At 38.9% G+C, this 20501-nt stretch overlaps 1 protein-coding gene across 2 annotated transcripts in view; it reads right to left on the reverse strand.

Annotated features, from left to right (window-relative positions):
* The window catches only part of LOC127963675 (IQ motif and SEC7 domain-containing protein 2), a 71226-nt gene extending 53641 nt beyond the window's left edge, over positions 1–17585 (reverse strand). The window contains exons 1-2 of one of the 2 annotated variants that reach the window (XM_052563701.1): positions 14976–17585; positions 9440–9469 (exon numbers count right to left, since the gene is read on the reverse strand). In XM_052563701.1, the coding sequence (XP_052419661.1) occupies positions 9440–9469; positions 14976–15472 (527 nt within the window). In that variant the 5' untranslated portion in view covers positions 15473–17585. The remainder of the gene's footprint in view (positions 1–9439; positions 9470–14975) is intronic. The other variant, XM_052563702.1, reaches the window with a different exon arrangement.
* Between the last annotated feature and the right edge of the window lie 2916 nt (positions 17586–20501).

The following is a 20501-nucleotide window of genomic DNA, read 5'->3' on the forward strand; positions in this document are numbered from 1 at the left end:
ATGAACGTCACAATACAAATATGATCCTGCGGGTTTGTTTGGAGAAAAATGTGTGACTGACCCCTACTGGCCAATCAGAGGGGTTCATTCTCTTTTAAACATAAAAAGACATTCACAATGCAATTAACTTCCATAATGTGAAGCATTTCCAAGCCGAGCAGAGAATAATGGGGAAATAATGTAGGGCAGGAATATGATCATTCCACACTGAAATTGGATTGGTTAACAAATTTGACCCTGCCCAGGCAAACTTGGCCAGATGAGCAGAACAGAAAATAATTTTAGGCAGATTTTTTTTTTTTGCCCTGATGAATTGTGCCCAATAAGACCAGAGACATTTACTAAGAATTGTAAATATGCTCAATTTTGATTTAATGTTGCATTAAACATGATAAATTTTGAGCAATCAATGTAAATGCTTCCTCACTCATGTGCCAAATGAATACTTCTTTCTTTTTTTTTCCTTTTTGTGACAACTGCATGAGTACTATTATATTATATAATTTCTGGTATTTATTGATTGATTCAAAGTTCATTTTGTCTTCAGTCTTGATGGGCAGTGGTGAGTCCGTCAGGCTAACATTAAACATTAAGAAAGAAAGAAAAAATACAGCACAGACACTTCAACACCACTCAAAGCTCAAGCAGACACGGAGACAAGAAAACAAAGGGAATATATGGACTGGTATAAGTAAAGGAAATGAGGAAAGGATGAAGGAAGGAAGGAGAGGGATGGATAGATATTGTGGCCTGAAAGAGAAGGATGTAGAAGTGTGTAGGCAGGTGGCATGAGTCCTCAGTATGTACTGGGGTGAAAAGGCCAGGGATGAATCTGTGGGTGTGAACAGGGACCTCTGAGAGACTTTTACACTATAGGATGTGCAAAAACACTTTTTAAAGGTGCCAAAGGTAAACCTGAAGTGTCTAATTGTCCAAAAAGCAAAGCAAAAATATTGATTGTTTTCAAACAGGTCTCCTGAACACTCCCATTGGTCACCCAAACAGATAGCCCCACCCCTAACTCACTCCATTGGCTAAGCCTGTTGCTGTGCTTGTCTGGTCAGGTTCACAAACAAATGTTTTGATAAAACTACAGAGACAAACAACTTCAAAATTCAAAGGGAAAATCCTCTGACAAATGTCACATTAAGTGGGATAAGAGTATTTTCTTTAAAAAAATTACACACTTCAGCTTTTAAGTGATTTTGAGGGGCAGAATGAATAAAACATAACCATTGCCTGAGTTTCCTTATAATTACTTTACACGGTTCCATTTAAATTGAATTGTGGTCAGATATTTCATCCGTTTCCTCAGATCACATATGATTTTTTGTTTCAGTAAGAAACTTGCTTTCTGTATCAGTTCTGTGCTTGTGGTTTCCTTTATTGGGAAGTATCTGTATAAGCAGCAAATCCAGCTGGGAGAGTTTCTGGAAATGGACACGAACACGCACACACAGCAATGTCGAATTCTCAAGGGAAGGACTGTATTGGTACATGACCTCTAACAAGCCATCTCCTCAACTGCTCTTTCGCTCTCTTTCACACGCACTTTAAAAACTCAGTTTTGCTGCCCAGCAACAAAAAAAAAGCATTCTGTCCCCATGTGTCCGTCCCCATCACGCCTGTGTGGTCACCTCAAAAACCAGCTGTCATGCACCATCCTACTGCAAAATAGAGAGAGAGAGAGAGAATGCCTCATCTCATCTCCCTCAGTGAACAAGCACCTCAAGAGCTAAACCCTGTATTACCATCTTGTGCTTCTCTGCGAGTCTCTCTGGACCTATCTGGAAGGGCTGATGTAAGTCGAGGGAAACATGGCCCCTAACAGACAGCAGCAGATATCGCACACTGCTCTCTGCTGATTTCAACAGGCAGTGCTGCTGTCAATCACATGGACTGAGACTGAGAAAACAATAATGTAAATAAAAAGAATAATACCATAAAGACAAAATGCATGGGGGGAAAATAGATTCAGATGCCAAAAGGGTTGTCATGATACCAAAATTTGGTTACCAAGAAACATTGTGATTTTCTCGATTTGAATACCCCACACACACAGACACAAATATAACTATATGCTATTAAAACAAGCTTACCAACACAACTTTCAAATATTTGGGATATGTTTTTAAATAAATACTTTTATTCACCAAAAAAGCACTGAATTGATAAAAAGTGACAGTAAAGCCATTATGTACTACGTTAAAAAACATCTCTATATAAATTAAATGCTTTTCTTTAAACTTTCTATTTAAAGAATTCAAAAATGAATCTAACACTGTTACATGGTTACACAGTTTTTGAGGATGTCATGTGACACTGAAGACTGGAGTAATGACTGCTATAAATGCAGCTTTGCAAATCACAGGAATAAAGCCCATTTCAAAATAAATTAAAACAGAAAACAGTTCCATTAAATTGTACAAATATTTCACAGTATTATTATTGTACTGTATTTTCGATCAAATGCAGCCTTGTTTAGCATAAGAGACTCACTTCAAGTAATTATAAAAATCCAGTTAATCAAATGCTCAGTTGAAGGTTTGTCCGTTTTTCTTGTCAGTATCAGTTTATTAAACTTCAGGTCTATTATATCACAATTAACGTTGAGTCCAACACTCTGAAACGCATTTGGTCCTATGTTCAGTTAACATAAACAGTGTTACATTAATAAGACACCATTCTAACCAAAAAGCATACATGCATTCACATGCACTGCCGCAAAAACATTAAAAAATGTTTTGACATTGCTTTTTTGACATAGACTTCTGACATCCCTTGATGTAAATGATGGAGCTGTTTTGTGTCAAGGTTTCTGCGTGTTTGAAAGGATGTGGGAGTGTGAGTTTGTATGTGTGAGCAGAGTAGAAGGCTCATTTTCTTTGTAATTCCCTGCATGTTTTATTAGCCTGTCAGCTCCACTGTCCTCTCTTTTTGCACATCACTCCTCTCTCACTCCTTCCTTCTTTCAATTAGTACCTCTGTTCTTCTTTCTGCATCTCTCCTTCTCCATTTTGCCTCTCTCTCTCTCTCTCTCTCTCTCTCTCTCTGTCGCCCACACAGTTCTTTACACAAACACATTTGCGATAACTCACCTCGTTCCCCCAGCAACACTTCTACTGAAGCCCATAAGGGAGAGAAAAAGAGAACAAGAGAGTACTTCTGTGACTTTGTGACCTGCTTGAACAAACTAGCTGTGGCCAAATACTCTGTCCTGCAGTGATTGCGCAAGCACAGACTAAAGGTCGAGAGTAGACACATTATCAGATGATCTTAAAATGTAATTAAATGAGTTTAGTGCTCATTTACTAAACATCCTGTTCTTTCCATCTGTAAGATTTTCTTCCATGAAAGATTAAAGCAGTAATTTAGCAAAATGTTCAGGGTGCTCTTTTTCCGTCTAATGATGGTGAATGGGGACTGGGGCTGTTAAGTTTTAAAAAAGTGCACTGATAGCGTGAGGGGGAGTGAAAAAATAAAAAGTTTTGGTTAAGCTATTAATTTAATTTAAATCAATACAACAATAATTATGGTTATGAAAACATGTTTTCTGAACCTTATAATATTTCATACTGTTTATTCCAATTTACACAACACATGTTTCAGTTTAGAAATGTGTGGAAATGTTCAATAACCCAGGTACACTACCATTCAAAAGTTTTTGTTTTTTTTTAATCATAAAGGATGAAATAATTAAAAAAAAAAAGGTGACAAAGAATTTTACATTTAAAAAAAACTTATGCTTCTTTTCTTGAATTAATGATTAATTAAAGTTTCCATGGTTTCCACAACAATATTAGGCAATGCAAGTTTAAAAAAAAATTTATACATTCCCAAAAAATGCAGGGTTCAGCCTGTTGGGGGTCAATTTATTGGGTAATTTTTTTCTACCCAACCGGTTCCGACGAAGTTGATTGAGTTACAGTCAGAGTATGGGCTTTTTGAGTCCTCTATAGGAGAGAGCTGTTCTCTGCACCGCCACCGCTGATCTGGTACACTTCTTCGGTGAAATAAAGATTTGTATTGATTTTATTGCATTTATAAAGTCTTTACTATGCTGTAAATTATATTATTTTACACAACACATCATACAAGGAAGAGATGTCAATCTGTTTTAGAAGAGGTCATTTCACCTGATGGAAACACCTTTTGCCTTGCATGGCGTATACTGATTTTATTCATTATAATACGGAATTAATCACATCCAAAATAAATGTTTTTGTGAACATAATGCGAGTGTACTGTATAGATTTAACATGTTTATATTAATACATACACGTATATATTTAAGAAAAATTTTATGCTTATATATTAAATAAATTGATATATAATATAAATTATATGAATATAAATAAATACATGACATGTGTCTTTAAAAAATACACAAATATATGCAGTACACACACACACACACACATATATACATATATATATATACATATATATACATATATATATATATACATATACATATATACACATATATATATATATATACATATATATATATATATATATATATATATAGCCGTTAGACTGGCAAGAGCGGATTCCAAATCATCAATACTCATTTTGCTTGATCTGTCCACTGCGTTTCACACCGTTAACCACCAAATACTCCTGCTAACCCTATTGGCAAAGGACATCTCAGCAACCGCACTACAGTGGTTTGAGTCTTACCTATCAGATAGGTCCTTCAAAGTATCTCAGTTCATGGACCACTTCTCTTCTCGGCCTTCAGGTGCATCTCAGTAAATTAGAATTTTGTGGAAAAGTACATTTATTTAATTAATTCAACTCAAATTGTGAAACTCCTGTGTTAAATAAATTAAACTCACACAAACTGAAGCAGTTTAAGTCTTTGATTATTTTAATTGTGATGATTTTGGCTCACATTTAACAAAAACCTACCAATTCACAATATCAACTAATTAAAATATGGTGACAAATATGTTTAAATAGCCAATCAGCTAATCAACTCAAAACACCTGCAAAGGTTTCCTGAGCCTTCAAAATGGTCTCTCAGTTTGGTTCACTAGGCTACACAATCATGGGGAAGACTGCTGATCTGACAGTTGTCCAGAAGATGATCATTGACACCCTTTAACAAGGAGGGTAAGCCAAAAACGTTCATTGCCAAAGAAGCTGGCGGTTCACAGAGTGCTGTATCCAAGCATGTTAACAGAAAGTTGAGAGGAAGGAAAAAGTGAGTAAGAAAAAGGCATCAAGAGCCACCACACACAGACGTGTCAAGGAATTTGCTGAACCACAGACTACGTCAGAGGCGTCTTCCGTGGACTAAGAAGAAGAACTGGACTATTGCCATTGGTCCAAAGTCTTCTTTTCAGATGTGAGCAAGTTTTTTATTTCATTTGGAAACCAAGGTCCTAGAGTCTGGAGGAAGGTTGGAGAAGCTCATAGCCCAAGTTGCTTGAAGTTCAGAGTTAAGTTCCCAAAGTCTGTGATGATTTGATGTTCTGCTGGTGTTGGTCCATTGTGTTTTTTGAAAACCAAAGTCACAGTTAACTAAAAAAGTATTTTTTTATTTATGTTATGAAGTATTCTAATTTGAGATGTTACATGTGAGCCAAAATCATCACAATTAAAAGAACCAAAGACTTAACCTACTTCAGTCTGTGTGCATTGAATTTATTTAATACATGAGTTTCACAATTTGAGTTAAATTACTGAAATTAACTTTTCCACAACATTCTAATTTATTGAGAAGCATCTGTAACATTGTAAACTATACCATATTCAACCAAATGAATTCAATTCTTAATGTCAATGGGTGTTCTTGCTTAATAATAAAGGTTTATCTTTTGATTATTGCCGTTGCCACTGGTAATACCGTGTGTGTGTGGCTTTTAATTTCCAGCATATTTTAAGCCACAATATACAGTAGTAGTTTTTAAACAACGGTTTACTTAAAACAACCCAACATGTTAGGTAAGAATATTTATCCTAACTAGCTGGGTCTAAATAACCCAGCATGTGTTCTGCTCAATTGTCTATTAACAGCGCTGGGTTGCCAAATAACCCAAATTGGGTTGTTTTTAACCCAGCATTTTTTAGAGTGTAAGTGATGTTTCTGAAATAATGGCTAATGGAAATTCGACAGAAATATATTTTTAAGTATTTTAAAAACAAAGTGTAACTTTTTACTGGATGTGTGATTAAAAAAAGGAAGCCTTGGTGTCAATAAGAGACTTTTTTCATGAACATTAAGAAAATATCTGACCCCAACCGTTTGAACGGTACTGTACAGTAGGACATGTCATAGAGGGTGTTCTTCAGTCCCTCACAGCCTTGTTTCCTTCTGTGTAAAATTAAACCTGACTAAGGTCTATTGACTGTGAACTCACAGTGCTGAAGCTGAGGGCTATCACATTAGCTAAGGTCAGGGAAGGCAGCCCCACCATGCCTGCACAGCCTTGTCAATGCAATTTCACTGGCGCACCCGCTTCCTTTTATCGCCTAGACACTCCGTTTGAGCTGGTGGAAAATGTCATAACTGTTCAGGTGGGCTGTCAGTTTTACTCTGCATAGTTTAGTCATGAACAAAAAACATCCATCTTAATTTCCTGATGTTGCATTTCTGTCGATTTCTTCAGTTCATTCAGTATTCAGATGGGAAATATGTCTGTCAGTTAAAGTGTAATCGACCTGATAGAGTGCTAAGAGGCTGAAGGCATGAAAGTGCATATTAAATTCATAGCTGCATGAATATCTGTTCAGCTGGAGGCTGTAGATGTATATTAACGCCACCAAATGGTGTTGGGTTTCAAATAATTATCCTGTTTCAATGCGCTCAAGTTGCCATGTTTATCTGACCTGATTTAGACATCAAGTTTAACAAAGACTATTGGCATGTAAATGTAATCTTGTATGAGAGCCCATCCTTCCATCCTTCGCACATTTACAAACCCAGTAATCCAAAGAAGTCTGCACTGAACATAACAGATGTCAAGTTAAAGTCAATTCACACACATGATGACATTTGGCAGCTTGGGGCTTTTCTTCTGGGTCGTTGTTTGAATTCAATGAGACTATGACAAAATTACAGACTTTGTACAATGGTCTGCCCTCACCACATGTCCTGGGACAGTGTTCCCAGCTGTTCCACTCGGAGATGGCCCTGCATTCTGCTGAATGTTTGATAATACAATTTGCACAAACAATAAAAATCATGTGCTGAATCCACAAAACACACAAGTTGACATTTGGTCCAAAACAAAGCATCAGCAGCAACCCTCATGAAAAAACTGTTTTGTCACTCTACAATAGAAGCAGATCTATTATACACTATATAACTGTTCCAAGAAACATAATCCCTGAGAGCGCTTCTTTACTAATGAAAAGAGCTGTAATATAATTCTACCCCTCAGAGACACTCAGAAACTAAACTTCAGATATATGGATGAATTGTAAACTGCACGTCTACATATAGTCTGCTTTAAGAAAAGCTCCAGGGATTTTCATGGAATAAGAGCACAGCATCTCTCACACCCTTCGCATGTTCATTTATTCAGTACTTTGGCTCATTTGATTATGCTCCCAATTGCGTAGCAATCCAAACTACATTAGACACATGGCAATGCAGATATTTTCCCACTGAGAAAGCAGTGAGGAAAAGCAAACACTGAATGAAAATAATAAAATACAACTATTTAACGGTGTTAAGTTCATAATGCAAAACAATGTGTCTTTCTGTATAAAAGCTAGAAAACATTTTCAATACTTAATTTATAAAAAAAATTTAAGAATAAATAATATATATATATATATATATATATATATATAAATAATTTATTTATATTCTTATTTTTTTTTCAGTTTCATTTTTTGTATTTTATTTGTTTTTTTTTCGGATAGCTTTGTTGTTGTTTTTTTTACAGAGGTGACTGAAAAAAAAATTGCACTAAAATGAGACTTAATAAATTAAGTATTGAAAATGTTTTCTAACAGAAAGACACATACATACACACACATACACACACACACACACACATATATATATATATATATATATATATATATATATATATATATATACATATAGCTAAATAAAATTTGTTTCCATATTGAAACAGAATATCTGCTGGAATACACTGGTTCACATGCTCTGTACGAAAGAAAGTGTGAAAGTATTACATCACAAGTCCAGTTAAAATGCAGCGCAGCTCTAGGGCTCATGGTTGAAAGCAGCGGCTGATGCCCTCAGGGGCCGAGTGATGCATTGCTGCTGACTGCGGACTGCAGGGGCTGCTGGGGTGGGAGAGAAGCTCATGGCAGCCCCGCAGCAAACCTCTGCTGAGAGTTATTTCCATGCTCAGCGCAGCAGGGAACAACAGCACATGCTCACGTGACACCTCCGCCGGCTCAGGAAATCAGACTGAGCAGAAATACCAAAGCGCTTTCATTAATTATTGCAACCTTGCATTAATGTTGCGGTGACAAACAAAAACAAGCATGATTCATAGCCCAACGCATAAACAATGTCACATTTATGAGAACATATAACTGCGATTTAACAATGCAGGAACAATTAAATTCACATCCGCATTGGGGGAGCGACTCATGAACAGAGGACAAAAGCATCCGGAGAGTAATTATAGTCAAACGTGACAGCCGCGGCCTTGTCCTCAAGCACCGTTTGTCTGTGTCCTTCTGCTGTGTGTAGGGTGCACAATTACACGCACACCCACACACTAGAAACGGGTTATGTATTACACAAGCAACTTTTTCGGCAATCCAGTTCATCTACAGGTGTTGCCATGACAACCAAATCATTTATCCTTCAGAGCTCCGGCTCGTGCCCATGGAGAGGAATCGTCATAACGCCACCGCAGCATCAAAACGGCTTTGTTGTAGCAAAAAAAAAAATATTCCCAACATATCAAAATCCAGCACATTCTTGCCATTTGACCTTTTTCCCTGCACCCACTAACACTCCCACACGCAAAATGCACGCACACAGCTGGGCTACTGCTCATGTAACTTCTGACTAACCACTGATGCCCATGTTGGCATTCACTTATATGGGAACGAATGCAAACGACATGCATATCAATAACCATTAACATACTCACACTGAGCATACTGGTCACTATGGCAACGGCTAACATGGAGTCTTGCAGCCAAGTGATGCTAATTCTCGATTTCCAAATGCTTTTCAGCCCTCATAATCTAACACTTTGCTCACGGTGCCGTTCTTCTGCTAAAACTGCCCCAGATGCAAGAGCTCATTCATACGGGGAAGCAATAAGTCATTAGAAGCAATGGCATGTCCCACATGCATTCAAGCTGCCCTATATAGAACAGGCCTCTGTCATTCGATGGAGCGTGAGCTACTACAGGAGTCAAAGTGTGCACTGTGGAGGTGGAAGAAGAACAGGAGAAGAAATGGAGATTGAATGAAAGAGTGAACACAGACCTGTCTTTGTTGGAAGGGTCTCCTTTTGGCCTGTGGTGGATCCAGTGGAAGAAAGAGTGACAGACAGACAGACAAACAAAAATGGAGATACACAGAAAGTGGAAGTGTCAGTAATGTTATATTTTGAACACATACAGTAAGGAATACATAGAAATCAATGGAGCAAATACAAAAACAAGTTGATCTTGTGCAGAGAAATGATTTGAATTAGGGTTGGGACGATAGACGATGCCATCGCTGATGGCTGATAGATATCACAATGTTGCGCCAACATCTCCCCCAATCCCCCCACCGATGTCATCGTCCATCGCGATGTTTCACTGTAGACATTGTCTGATGCCAAATCTGAAGACATCGCCCAACCCTAATTTGAATGATTACAAATCAACTTTTTTTTTTAAACCACTTGAAATCCTGATCAAAGACTCTTTTTTTTTTCTCATTTACAAATTCATGTCAGTCATGAATAGAAGTGACAGAACAAACAACAGTTTAAAACAAAAGTGGAGCAGAATTTGTGGATAGTGGATTTTGCTGATAACAATACCTAGGTTGGATCACGCTGGTTAAAATGGATACTTAATGAAAGTTAAATATGCTTTGTTATTCAAGTTAGTTCCTAGTTTATTAACTAATGTTAACAGAAGAACCTTTCAAATGTAAAAATGCTTTAGTAATGGTAAATGTTGAAATTAACAATATTTCTACAGCTTTCATAAGCTTTTCATCTTATATTTACAAAAGTCATGCTTAAAGATGTCTATCTTTAAATATTCACACAAAAGCCATACATAGAAAAATCACATAAATATGATTATTGTATGCATACTAATTTTTCTTCTATTTTAGAATACTTGATTATCTAAAGCTGGCTGCACAATATATGATCTTCAAATATTAACCGATTTTAAAACCCTGGGAGACCACAGACAAGAAGACAATTCAACCAATTTTTAACCTCATAATCCTCAGAATGCACACACTAGACGATTCAACCAGACCACGAGACCACACACTTGAGGATTGTAGGAACAATTTCACAGTGACATGTTCTCACGGAGACTCGCAAGATCAAACGTGCCTAGAGAAGAAAACTAATAGAAGACAATCAACATTGTCAGCTGGCTACCCCTGGTGCACCTTCTATTTCACAGTGAAAAACAAAGTATAAAAAGTAATATGGGTGATGTTCTCTGTTTTCATGGCATGTTGGTGGCTGCCAAGTTTCAGCTATAGAAGCACGCAACATCTGGCAGGTGAAGCTTGCTTGCTCTCATTGGCTATCGGGGGTATCACATAAGAGTTTATATTTACGATTTGAGTTTGGGGACGCTCCGTCTCAATCGGGAGCAGTTAAATAATCATAATGACACCACACCATAGAGATTGTTCAGGGATGCAAATTGAGCCTTAAAACAGTCTGGCAGGCGGCCAGCCTAATCAAAACACACAGGATTCAACTCGAGCGGGAGTTTGGAATTTTTGACGATAGCTCCAATCAACTATCGATGCTGATCAGTCGACCTCTGCTTCAAACCAATGAGATTTCACAGTGGCAGAGCTACCCAGCACAGAAACCAATCAACCCAAGAAATATTTAAATAAGAAAATTTATCCAGGGTTTACAAATGTGCAGTGCTAAATATTATTGTTAGGAATTACTCTGGGTTATCAATATTGAAAAGGTCACATGACGTCTTCTATTATGCTGCTTTTTGTGCTTTTTGACACCAGTGCATGGCAAAACACTCTTAATTTAAACTAGGTTAGAATTAATAACAATATTGATTACAACTAATAAAATAGACTATCTTTTCAAAGCAGCAGGTGATGGGTTTGACTGACATGTGGGCTTCTCCATAGACATTCAATTATTCAATCATAATTGTATAAAGTCTATCAGTCAGTCCTCCAACACCCAGTGTATTACTCACAGACTCACGTCTACGACAGTAATTGCCACCTTCAATGGACAAATGTAATTAACACCGGCCATGCTAATTATTCTGAGAAACAATCCCACCTCAACAGCTCCCCCACAGCAGTAGTTACACTTGTTCATTAGCCGAAAGCATTACACCAGAGAGAGAGCAAGAATGTGATCACCCAAGTTGGGTCATTTGGATTCGCAGGCATCTGTCTGATGGGATAGAAGCAGATACACGGATCTAAACCAAAAAAGAGCTCACATGAAAAAGGCGGCACTGTAAACGACCCTTGTGGTTGAAAAGAGAAGAGGAGACCCTAAAGAAAATGGCAAATGACATGATGGTGTGCCATCTGCTCAACACCAAGGGAGGGCTGGTGAGGGGGTGAACGAGGCATTGGAAAATTTGGCAATAGTCTAAAGAGAAAGAGAGAGACAGAAAGAGAATAAAAAGGATGGATATGGCTGAAGTAGATTCAAAAACAGTCAAATGATGGCAAAAAAGTCTGTAAAACACCAAAATCTATCAGTAAAACAAGCCATCTGCCCTCGCAGTGTCATGTGACTTCATTGTTTCAGGTGAAGTTGATGCTAAGCGAAAGCTAGCAGCCCTAAAGTTACTCAGGTGTAAAGTAAACACATGGCCACATCTACCAGATGCTGTTTATGTGACTGCTAGTGAGTTCATGTGAATCATCTGATGGCACAGCAGATGACACCAAGGCAGACAAGTTGAAAATACTTCACATTATATACACACACACACACCAACAACAACAACAACCAAAGATTTAACACAAGCAGCAAAGATTGTCATAATGTTCGAGTCAGAACAAGACTCAAGACAGAATCTCATAAATGAACTAAACAAACATATTTTAATTGTGAACAAAATGAGCAAACAAGGTGTTGAATGAGGATTTACTGACTGACAATAACTCAACCAAAAGGGCATGTTGATCATTCTGTGTGACACCGGAATCTTTTTTCCCTTCTTTAACAAGGACAAACTTAATATAAGAATGTAAAAAATTACTGAAAAGACAAAAAAAAAAAAATTACTTAATACTGTTATTTTCCATAGCTTGATAAAAGTCAAACCTAGAAGCTGAAAATGGAGTGAAAAAACCCACTTAGATCTGCCCCCCCCCCCCCCCATTTATAAAGAAAAATGCTAGGTGTTAAACCATATTTGTCACATCTTTTACATCTGTAGACATGAAAATGAAAATAAAATAAAAAATTTGTTTACCTACAGTAGCTTCCTGATTTATTATATTCATGTACACTAAAACTCTCTGCACTAAGAAAATTTGTAAGCCCTCTAAAAGCTTCTCCAAAAAGCTCTCAAAAGGAACAGTGAAATTCTCTAATATTAATTTCAAATCATGTTAAGTTTTTTCTATTAAAACTACAAAAAGACCATATTGTGCACAAAGTTGTATAAGTGCATTTATTCAGCAAAAACAAAATGTAATTTTGTCTCAGCAAATAGCGACTGATCGAATCATTGAGCGAATCTTTTTTGAAAAGAAACAAAAGATTCAAATCAATGGTATAAATCAAAATTGCCATGCATAACATATACTACAGTTAAACCAGAATTACTATGCAAGAAGCCAAGTACGGTATCTACACTCAAGGAAAAGAAGAAATAAGTCTCAGATGAGAAAGAAAGCACTCGATTTATCTCAGCAAACGGAGGACATTCAGTTTGCTCTCCACTGGAAAGGAAGGCAAGAGAAACAAATAAGAGGTGTGCATATTGGAGAAACAAAATAGAGAAAGTGAGCAACACTAAAAGGGTGCAGTGCATTCTGCAGCCTCTTCTGCTCTCTCTCTCTCTCTCTGACTCTATGCTTCGCTCTCCCACACAAGTTGATCCACAATCTGACTCTGCGCTGAATTTTAATCACAACCTCTCCTACACAGTGGCCCGATCATACACACAAACCGAATCTCCACACCACACCAGCCGCCTGCCTTAAAAACTACAGGAGATGCTGTACTGCAGTGCTCAACACTGATCCAATCCACCAAATGTTAATCTCCACACGCTCAAGCACACATCAGTATGCATCGTGTGCTGTGATGAGGCAGGCTCAAGTGCACACTATACGCGGTAGCGATCAGAGGTGCAATGGATAGGTCGATTCCTCAGCAATGCAGGGAGGGAGACAAACAACTTAACTGTCAGCAGCACAAGGAGTGGCCCACTTCACTTCGGTGCCATCTCTCTCTCTGGATCTGTATGGAACATGTTGACGCAGCACATGCTGGGAAGGATATTGACAGTCTTGAGGCTACTGACAGCTTTGCTCACTGTGGAAATCTTTTCAGATTTCTTTTCCTCCAAAATGTTTTAAAACCATACAAGACATCAATAGCATCGGTTTAAAATGAACGTCATTCCAAACACAACAGAGTTGCACACCATTCACAAATTAATTGGTTTAACGGTTTAAACTGCAATTGATTCCAAAATGTAGTAAAAAGGATGTAATCTGAAATCGAAATTAAAAAAAAAAAAGAATCTGACTGTAATTTATGTAGAAAGGCAAGACTATCTTTGAATGTCTGTTAGACAAAGTCTTGTTTGAAGGAGATAGATCGATATACTGTTTGTGCACTTCAAATCGCTTATCTGAATCTTAGCTAAAAGCTTAGTTTACAGTAAAACAAAACTAAACTTGCTTGAGCTTCCTTGTTCTACAGAAAACTTCACTGGCATAGTCCAATCTCACTCAAAATCAAAAAAGATATTACATTTGTGACAGATTTAGCATGCTACTGTAATTCAATCCCAGGTTCTCATGACATTAGCCTGTCACTCTGCCAGAGGCCCAGCAGCACGACTCTGTCCAGACAGGAGTATGTCGGCTTATGTAATGCTCAGGCTCGATGGCACAGCCAGCTGCCTGTCCGATGGCCTGGAAAGGGTCCTATTGTGACAGACTGTTGCACTCAATTTCAGTTTTGCAAGACAGACAGAGTGCAAACAGGGGATACCCTCTGAAAGGTGTTTTCTGTTCTTTGGTTCCTAAGTCCAACATTGTTATACTTAGTTCTGCACCAATATTACTAGTGTAATGTAAATGCTGTAAAAATACTAGTGTGTGTGATGTAAAACAACTAAAACTCTGTACAAACATCCACAAGTATGTGTAGTTCAAATTGATGTCCAGTTTCAGTGAATATTACAGTGCACACAGTTGTTTACTCATACTTGCTTTAAAGGACAGTTCACTTAAATTCTGTCAGAATCTACACATCCTCATGTTGTTCCAATCCTGTACAAACTTTCTTCTGTGGGACACTAAAGATAATTTGAATTATGTTTCAACTGTCCATGCAATGAAAGTCAGTGGGGACCAAAAGAACACCAGCAATTTGGAACACCATGACAGTACATAAATGACAGAACTTTTTATTTTTAAGTGAACCATTCCTTTAACATAAACCATAGTCTATTTAGTTAGCAAACACACCAACATACAGTCTTTAAAACGGTGTTTAAAATTAAACAGCCAGCATTGAGGCTGTGGACTCAAACTGTTTTCTAGTAGATCCTCAGTTATGCAGTAAAAGAGCCCTCAGGCCTGTACTTACTGTCTCTGCAGAGAGCTTCCCAAACTGGTACCGACACCGTCTTTTTCTCGTTCCCTGTCTCGGTCCCTCTCTCGCTCCATGGCATTGGCTCCAGCTGACAGGCTTTGGCCGAGCCTTGTGTGCGTGTTGGCATTGACGCGCCGGTCCCGTGGTGGCACGGGTGGAGGTGGGGGTGGGGGAGCCGGGGCCGGGATGGGTATCGGGATGGGCCTGCTGTTGTGGCTCAGATTGGCATATATGTTGGTGGAGGTTGCAGCGTTGGAAGTGGGTGGCTGGACCGGGTGGATGGGAGGTGGAGGTGGGGGCGGGCAGGGCTTACGGTCCAACCTCAGATCTTTGTTCTCCTGGCTGAGCCGGTCCAGCTGCACTTCAAGCTCCTCAATGCGCCGCCGTTGAGTTTCCAGAAGCTTCTGTTGGCTCTCGATGATGTTGTTAAGCTCCAGTAGGTACTCCACTGCCCGGTTAGGGCTCTCTGGGCTGCCCTGCCCAGCATCCATGCTGATGGACACTTGTCTGACAGTCACCGTCAGCCGGGACAAGCTTCTGGGATCACCCCAAAAGAGGAAGCTCTCCCCCCCACGTGGAGCGGGTGGGGGGGAGAGATGGAAATGTGTTGCGAGTTAGAGTTGAGTTACCAGAGTAAAATAGTCAGTGGTTTTAATTGGAGATTCCCCAAAGTTAAATTCAGCTTTGGAGATCACAGTACTGGAAAGCAATGAGGAAATTCCATATTGGGAATTTGTATTCACATTCAAGAGATGATGACAATGTTAACAATTGGATTTGTTTGTTTGTTTACGATTGGTGTGAGAGTGTGAGTGTTTATGTGTGCATTGCTACTCTTCTGTCAAGTGTGCAATTTTTCCACTGCCACCAAGGAATCATGGAATCGAGATCAAAGCCAGTTTGCGGAAATGAACTTCAGTCATTTAGCCATTCATTAATCTCATTAGTTAATGCAAGTGAACAAAAAATTATTTGACAGAGACATTATAGAACATTCCCAGCACCTCAAATCCAAGGTAAGGATGCACCGCAAAAAGCCAAGTCAGCAAATATCCATTACACAGGAAAAGCCGATTTCCTTTTCGTCCATTTCTCTGGCGTGCATCCTCTTCCGTTTCTCTTTCAAATGTGGAGTTGAAGTACTGCAGCTGTTTTCTGGCCGTCTATTCATGACTCATATTTCAGACTGAAGTGTTTGGGAGACATTTTCGTCAGGAGTCATTCTATTCCAGGGGCGACTGAGATGGAAAGGTAGAGAGAGAGAGCGGTAGAGAGAGAGGGAGACGGAGAGAGAGAGAGAGACCAAAGTTCTTCTGATAAATCCACTGCAATACTAAATTAGCTTCTGGGAGGTGTGCGCATGTCTTTCAGAACAACCCAGTTCCCCCTTCTCTCTTCTTCGCACCCTCATTACAAAACCAAGATTTCTTCATTCAAGCCATTAATATTGCTCATCATTATGCATCGAAAGACATGGAATTAAATTTCCCACGCATGATGCATTTCAACTCATTGCAAAGTCCGTTCAACACAATATTTTGTTTTTTCATAACACACTACTTCTTTGCGCCTTCATTCCATTATTTCTGAAGACTAATCTCTCAATGTAAAATAATTACATCTATCATTAATGTTTCATGCACGCATTTGTCGTTTACTCACGAGCGGTTTCACACTTATTGCCCAGCCAGTCCTTGAAGACAATCGCGCATCTCCAACGCGTACAGCTGCGCGATAATGAGGGGATGTGTAGAATGCGTCCCAAAGCGATAGCACCAAAGTCGATTAAATCTCCAAATTTGACGTTCCAACGCAAAAGGTTTATGAGTTTAAACCGCACAAATGATTGATCTTCTGTTGCGGTTGATGGCAACGCGTTCCTCCCGATCACCTAAAACAGAATTGAGAGGAAATACAATCCTTGCGGCAGGATGTCCACTGCCTGTCGAGTTTTATTTCGCTTTGTGTATCAATCAGCGCAAAGGCGCTCAGGTCCCGAAACAGCTGAGACGCGCAATAGAGCGTCCGCGTGCTCGTCCACACAGTGTCAAGACAGTGCGCGCGAGATCATTAAATAACACCCATGTTGATGGAGCACAGCTTTCATTATCATTTGTTAAACCAATTTATGGAGACTGCGTTGCATGACAACTAATTAAACTACCCCGAATGGTTGTGTCTTCCAGTAGCCAATATGACAGATGTCAAGACGTGTTGATGCCAGTAACTAAAGATATTCGTTCATGAATGAATTGCTCACATGTTGAACAGGCATGCATTCCCTCCTGATGCTCCCTGGACAGCCCTGCACCTGCCGCCCCTCGCCGCCATTTGGTTTCACCGCAGTGGCCACATGTGTCTCGATCGCTATTTTCGCAGCATGTCGATGATGCTCAGCGCCTCTTGCCGTGGTAAAGGGTGATGAAGGGGTTAAATTCATTTGAGTGAGTCAGAGAGAATATATTTTTCTTTTCAATCGAAGCTCTGACGTTAGTAGGACCGTGTAGCGCTAGAGGAACATGCCGGGGAAACTGTATCCCCGTGGTCGGCCATTTTGGAACGCGGTAACATTCATTTCGACGGGAGAGTTGCTCTTTGCGCTGAGCCAAAATGAGTGCAGTTTCTCTCTCTCGCTCTCTCCCTCCTACACACACACGTACCTCAAGACTCAAACCGAAGGCTGTGTGATGCATTTAATCTGCAGAAAAAGCAAGCCAGCATAGATTTATTTTACACATTGAAGCAATTGTTCATTCACTGCAGTCCAAATTTAAATTTAAGCCAGCAACAGGTAGCCTACATTAATATAAAAACAGGCTTTGCACGGTTAATGCGAGCTTAAGATGATGTAAGTGCCTAGTATGAATATTTTATTTGATGTTATAATTTCTGCTGCAGCAAAAAACAGGGATAAGTAGCTTTTGGCTTTTACAGCAATTTTAGGATGTTCCATGTGCTGAATCACTCTCATGCTCTCTGCTTTCAGCACCCACATTAAACCATCCATTTTTTTCTTCCTTCCACCCACACGTCCTGCCCTCTCTTTCTCTCTCTGTGTCTTAGTCACAGCTGAACTGTTTATGAGTGAAAGGGATGTGGTAAGCACATGCAGGATAAGGAGACCACTATGCTGTGGTTTGCTTTATCATTAGGGCTTAATTTGTCTATTAATGGCAGTACGATTCCACGTTAAGGGTAGAATTATGCTTCTGTCAACAGTTTCCCAGTTTAATTCACCGATACATTGCAGTGTGACACATTATAATCTCGTGCCTGCTGTGTTGTACAACCAGTCTCAGTCAGCTTTCTAGGGAGGCAGTTATTTCAAAGACATCCCAGTGATACATTGCTACAAAAAAGTTGTAAGTATAATGCTCAAAAATGCAGTCTAGGTTGGCAGGTCACTGGTTTTTGAAACAAAAGCCACTCCATGCTGACCTCCTGGTCCAGGATGAATCTTTACCTCAGAATTCTGCGTCACTGGCTAACTCCAGGTGCCCTCTTCTGAGAGTTCATGAAAAACGTGTTCACGCGTGAGAGTCTGTGCTCAGCACGGGCGAATTGGGCACGCTTCGCTCATATAGAGCATATCCACTGTTTATGTAAGAGGTGCATGCGGAGGAGAAAAGAGTTGCAGAGGGGAAAAAAAAAAACATGTATGGAGAGAAATCCATTTAACTTCTTACTCTCCCACACAGAAGCCTTAATTATTCAACTGCATAATTCTATGTGGACTTTGATCTATCTATCTATCTATCTATCTATCTATCTATCTATCTATCTATCTATCTATCTATCTATCTATCTATCTATCTATCTATCTATTGTCTTTCACTTTATATATGCACATTATCTATCTATCTATCTATCTATCTATCTTTCTATCTATCTATCTATTGTCTTTCACTCTATATGTACATCTTTCTATCCATCCATCCTATTATTTCATCCTCTTTTTCACTATTCCTTTTCATTTCATCCCCTTATATATCTTTCGTTCCTGTTTTTCATCTCTCTCGTGCTCTTTTATGTCTCTGACACCAGTCATAAAAAAGCTGGAGAACATTGTGAAGATCTGAGCTTCAAAACTACTGTCATGTTTTCAACCCTCCCCATCTCTTCCTCTCTCTCCCCACAGGGCAACCACAGCGTTTGTTCTCTCACACTGAGCCTTCGATTCCCTCTTTAATGCTTTAGGAACATTTCCTATTCTATAACTATTCATTCACAAGAAGCATGTTATATAAGGAGCTTCATCAACATGTCACATTGGTTTTGCAGTTGTTCTGATATTTGCTCTGTAGAGCTGTGTTGGCTTTATGTGGTCTGGTTCTGACAGTGACATTAGCGCTTAGAAAGCAATGGCAGTGCTCCATTAAACAAAGGGCAGGAGGGAGGATTCAATATGGACCAGTAGTTAGGTTGTAAAACTAATAAAGTCACATTCCATCACCCCATGCCTGCCAAAACTACAAATGTAAATTTGTAAACTTGAACTAAAGGCTGTCATTAATGTCTGGATGGAAAGAGATGAGAGGACGAGTGCGATTTCTTCAAGGTTGATGGCATGATAACGCACAGTTTTGATCAAGCACTTCACTTCAATCCTGAGCTGCTGTGACATTGCTGAACAGGAAATGAGCTCAGGCACTGGTAGAACACGTACTGTAATAGAAGTATAATATCAATAGAAGTCAAATAAAAGTTGAACTGCTTAACAGATTGGTAATGGTAAAATGGTAATTGGTAATGGAGAAAAAATGGTACAAATTTAATTTTGTCAGAATACACAGCAAATTGCGAGACATTAGACACTTTTAGATCCAGACAGAATTGATATCTGCCTTCCTCAATACCTGATCAAAAGCATAGCATACAATGATGACATCTTATTCTGGATAATTAAAAAAGAGCCTGGCTGCAAACTAATATGCATACTTAATATACGTGAAAAGTCCCTATTCAAAGTATTCATAAAACAGTAAGCAAAAAGTACACCGGTAATCTATTGCGACTTCCTGTGAGATTCTCAAGTGCAAATTGAGTGGACGCATTATACTATCCCATGAGGCTGCGGGAGAGGAGCTGTGAAAAGCAGTGAAGCAACATAATTGACGCTGTAGGTTATACGACAATGACAATATGACAGATGTACTGTAGGCTAGTACAGTAATAGTCGCAAAGCACTTTCACAATACAAAATAAATGCCTACTCAGAAATGCAATTTTGGATGAGGCACATTAAGCACATGTGCTAATTTTTTAGGCTAAGCTGTTACCTTGCTAAATAATGTACTAATTTGACCATTTTAGCCTCTAATGTAATGTGTTATATATATTTAAAATATATTTTTTAGGATTATGACTACAAATGTATTTCTAATCAGGACCTGAAATAAGCATGCTAACCATGCTAGCCAACTCTTTAACCTGGAAATTGTAAATAGCAATTGGAAATAGGACATGAATTTACAAACATCCTCATTTCTTAGGTCCACCACCTGCCACTGACACACATAC

The sequence above is a fragment of the Carassius gibelio genome, chromosome B8 (genome assembly GCF_023724105.1).
Source record: "Carassius gibelio isolate Cgi1373 ecotype wild population from Czech Republic chromosome B8, carGib1.2-hapl.c, whole genome shotgun sequence".
Classification (NCBI taxonomy): domain Eukaryota; kingdom Metazoa; phylum Chordata; class Actinopteri; order Cypriniformes; family Cyprinidae; genus Carassius; species Carassius gibelio.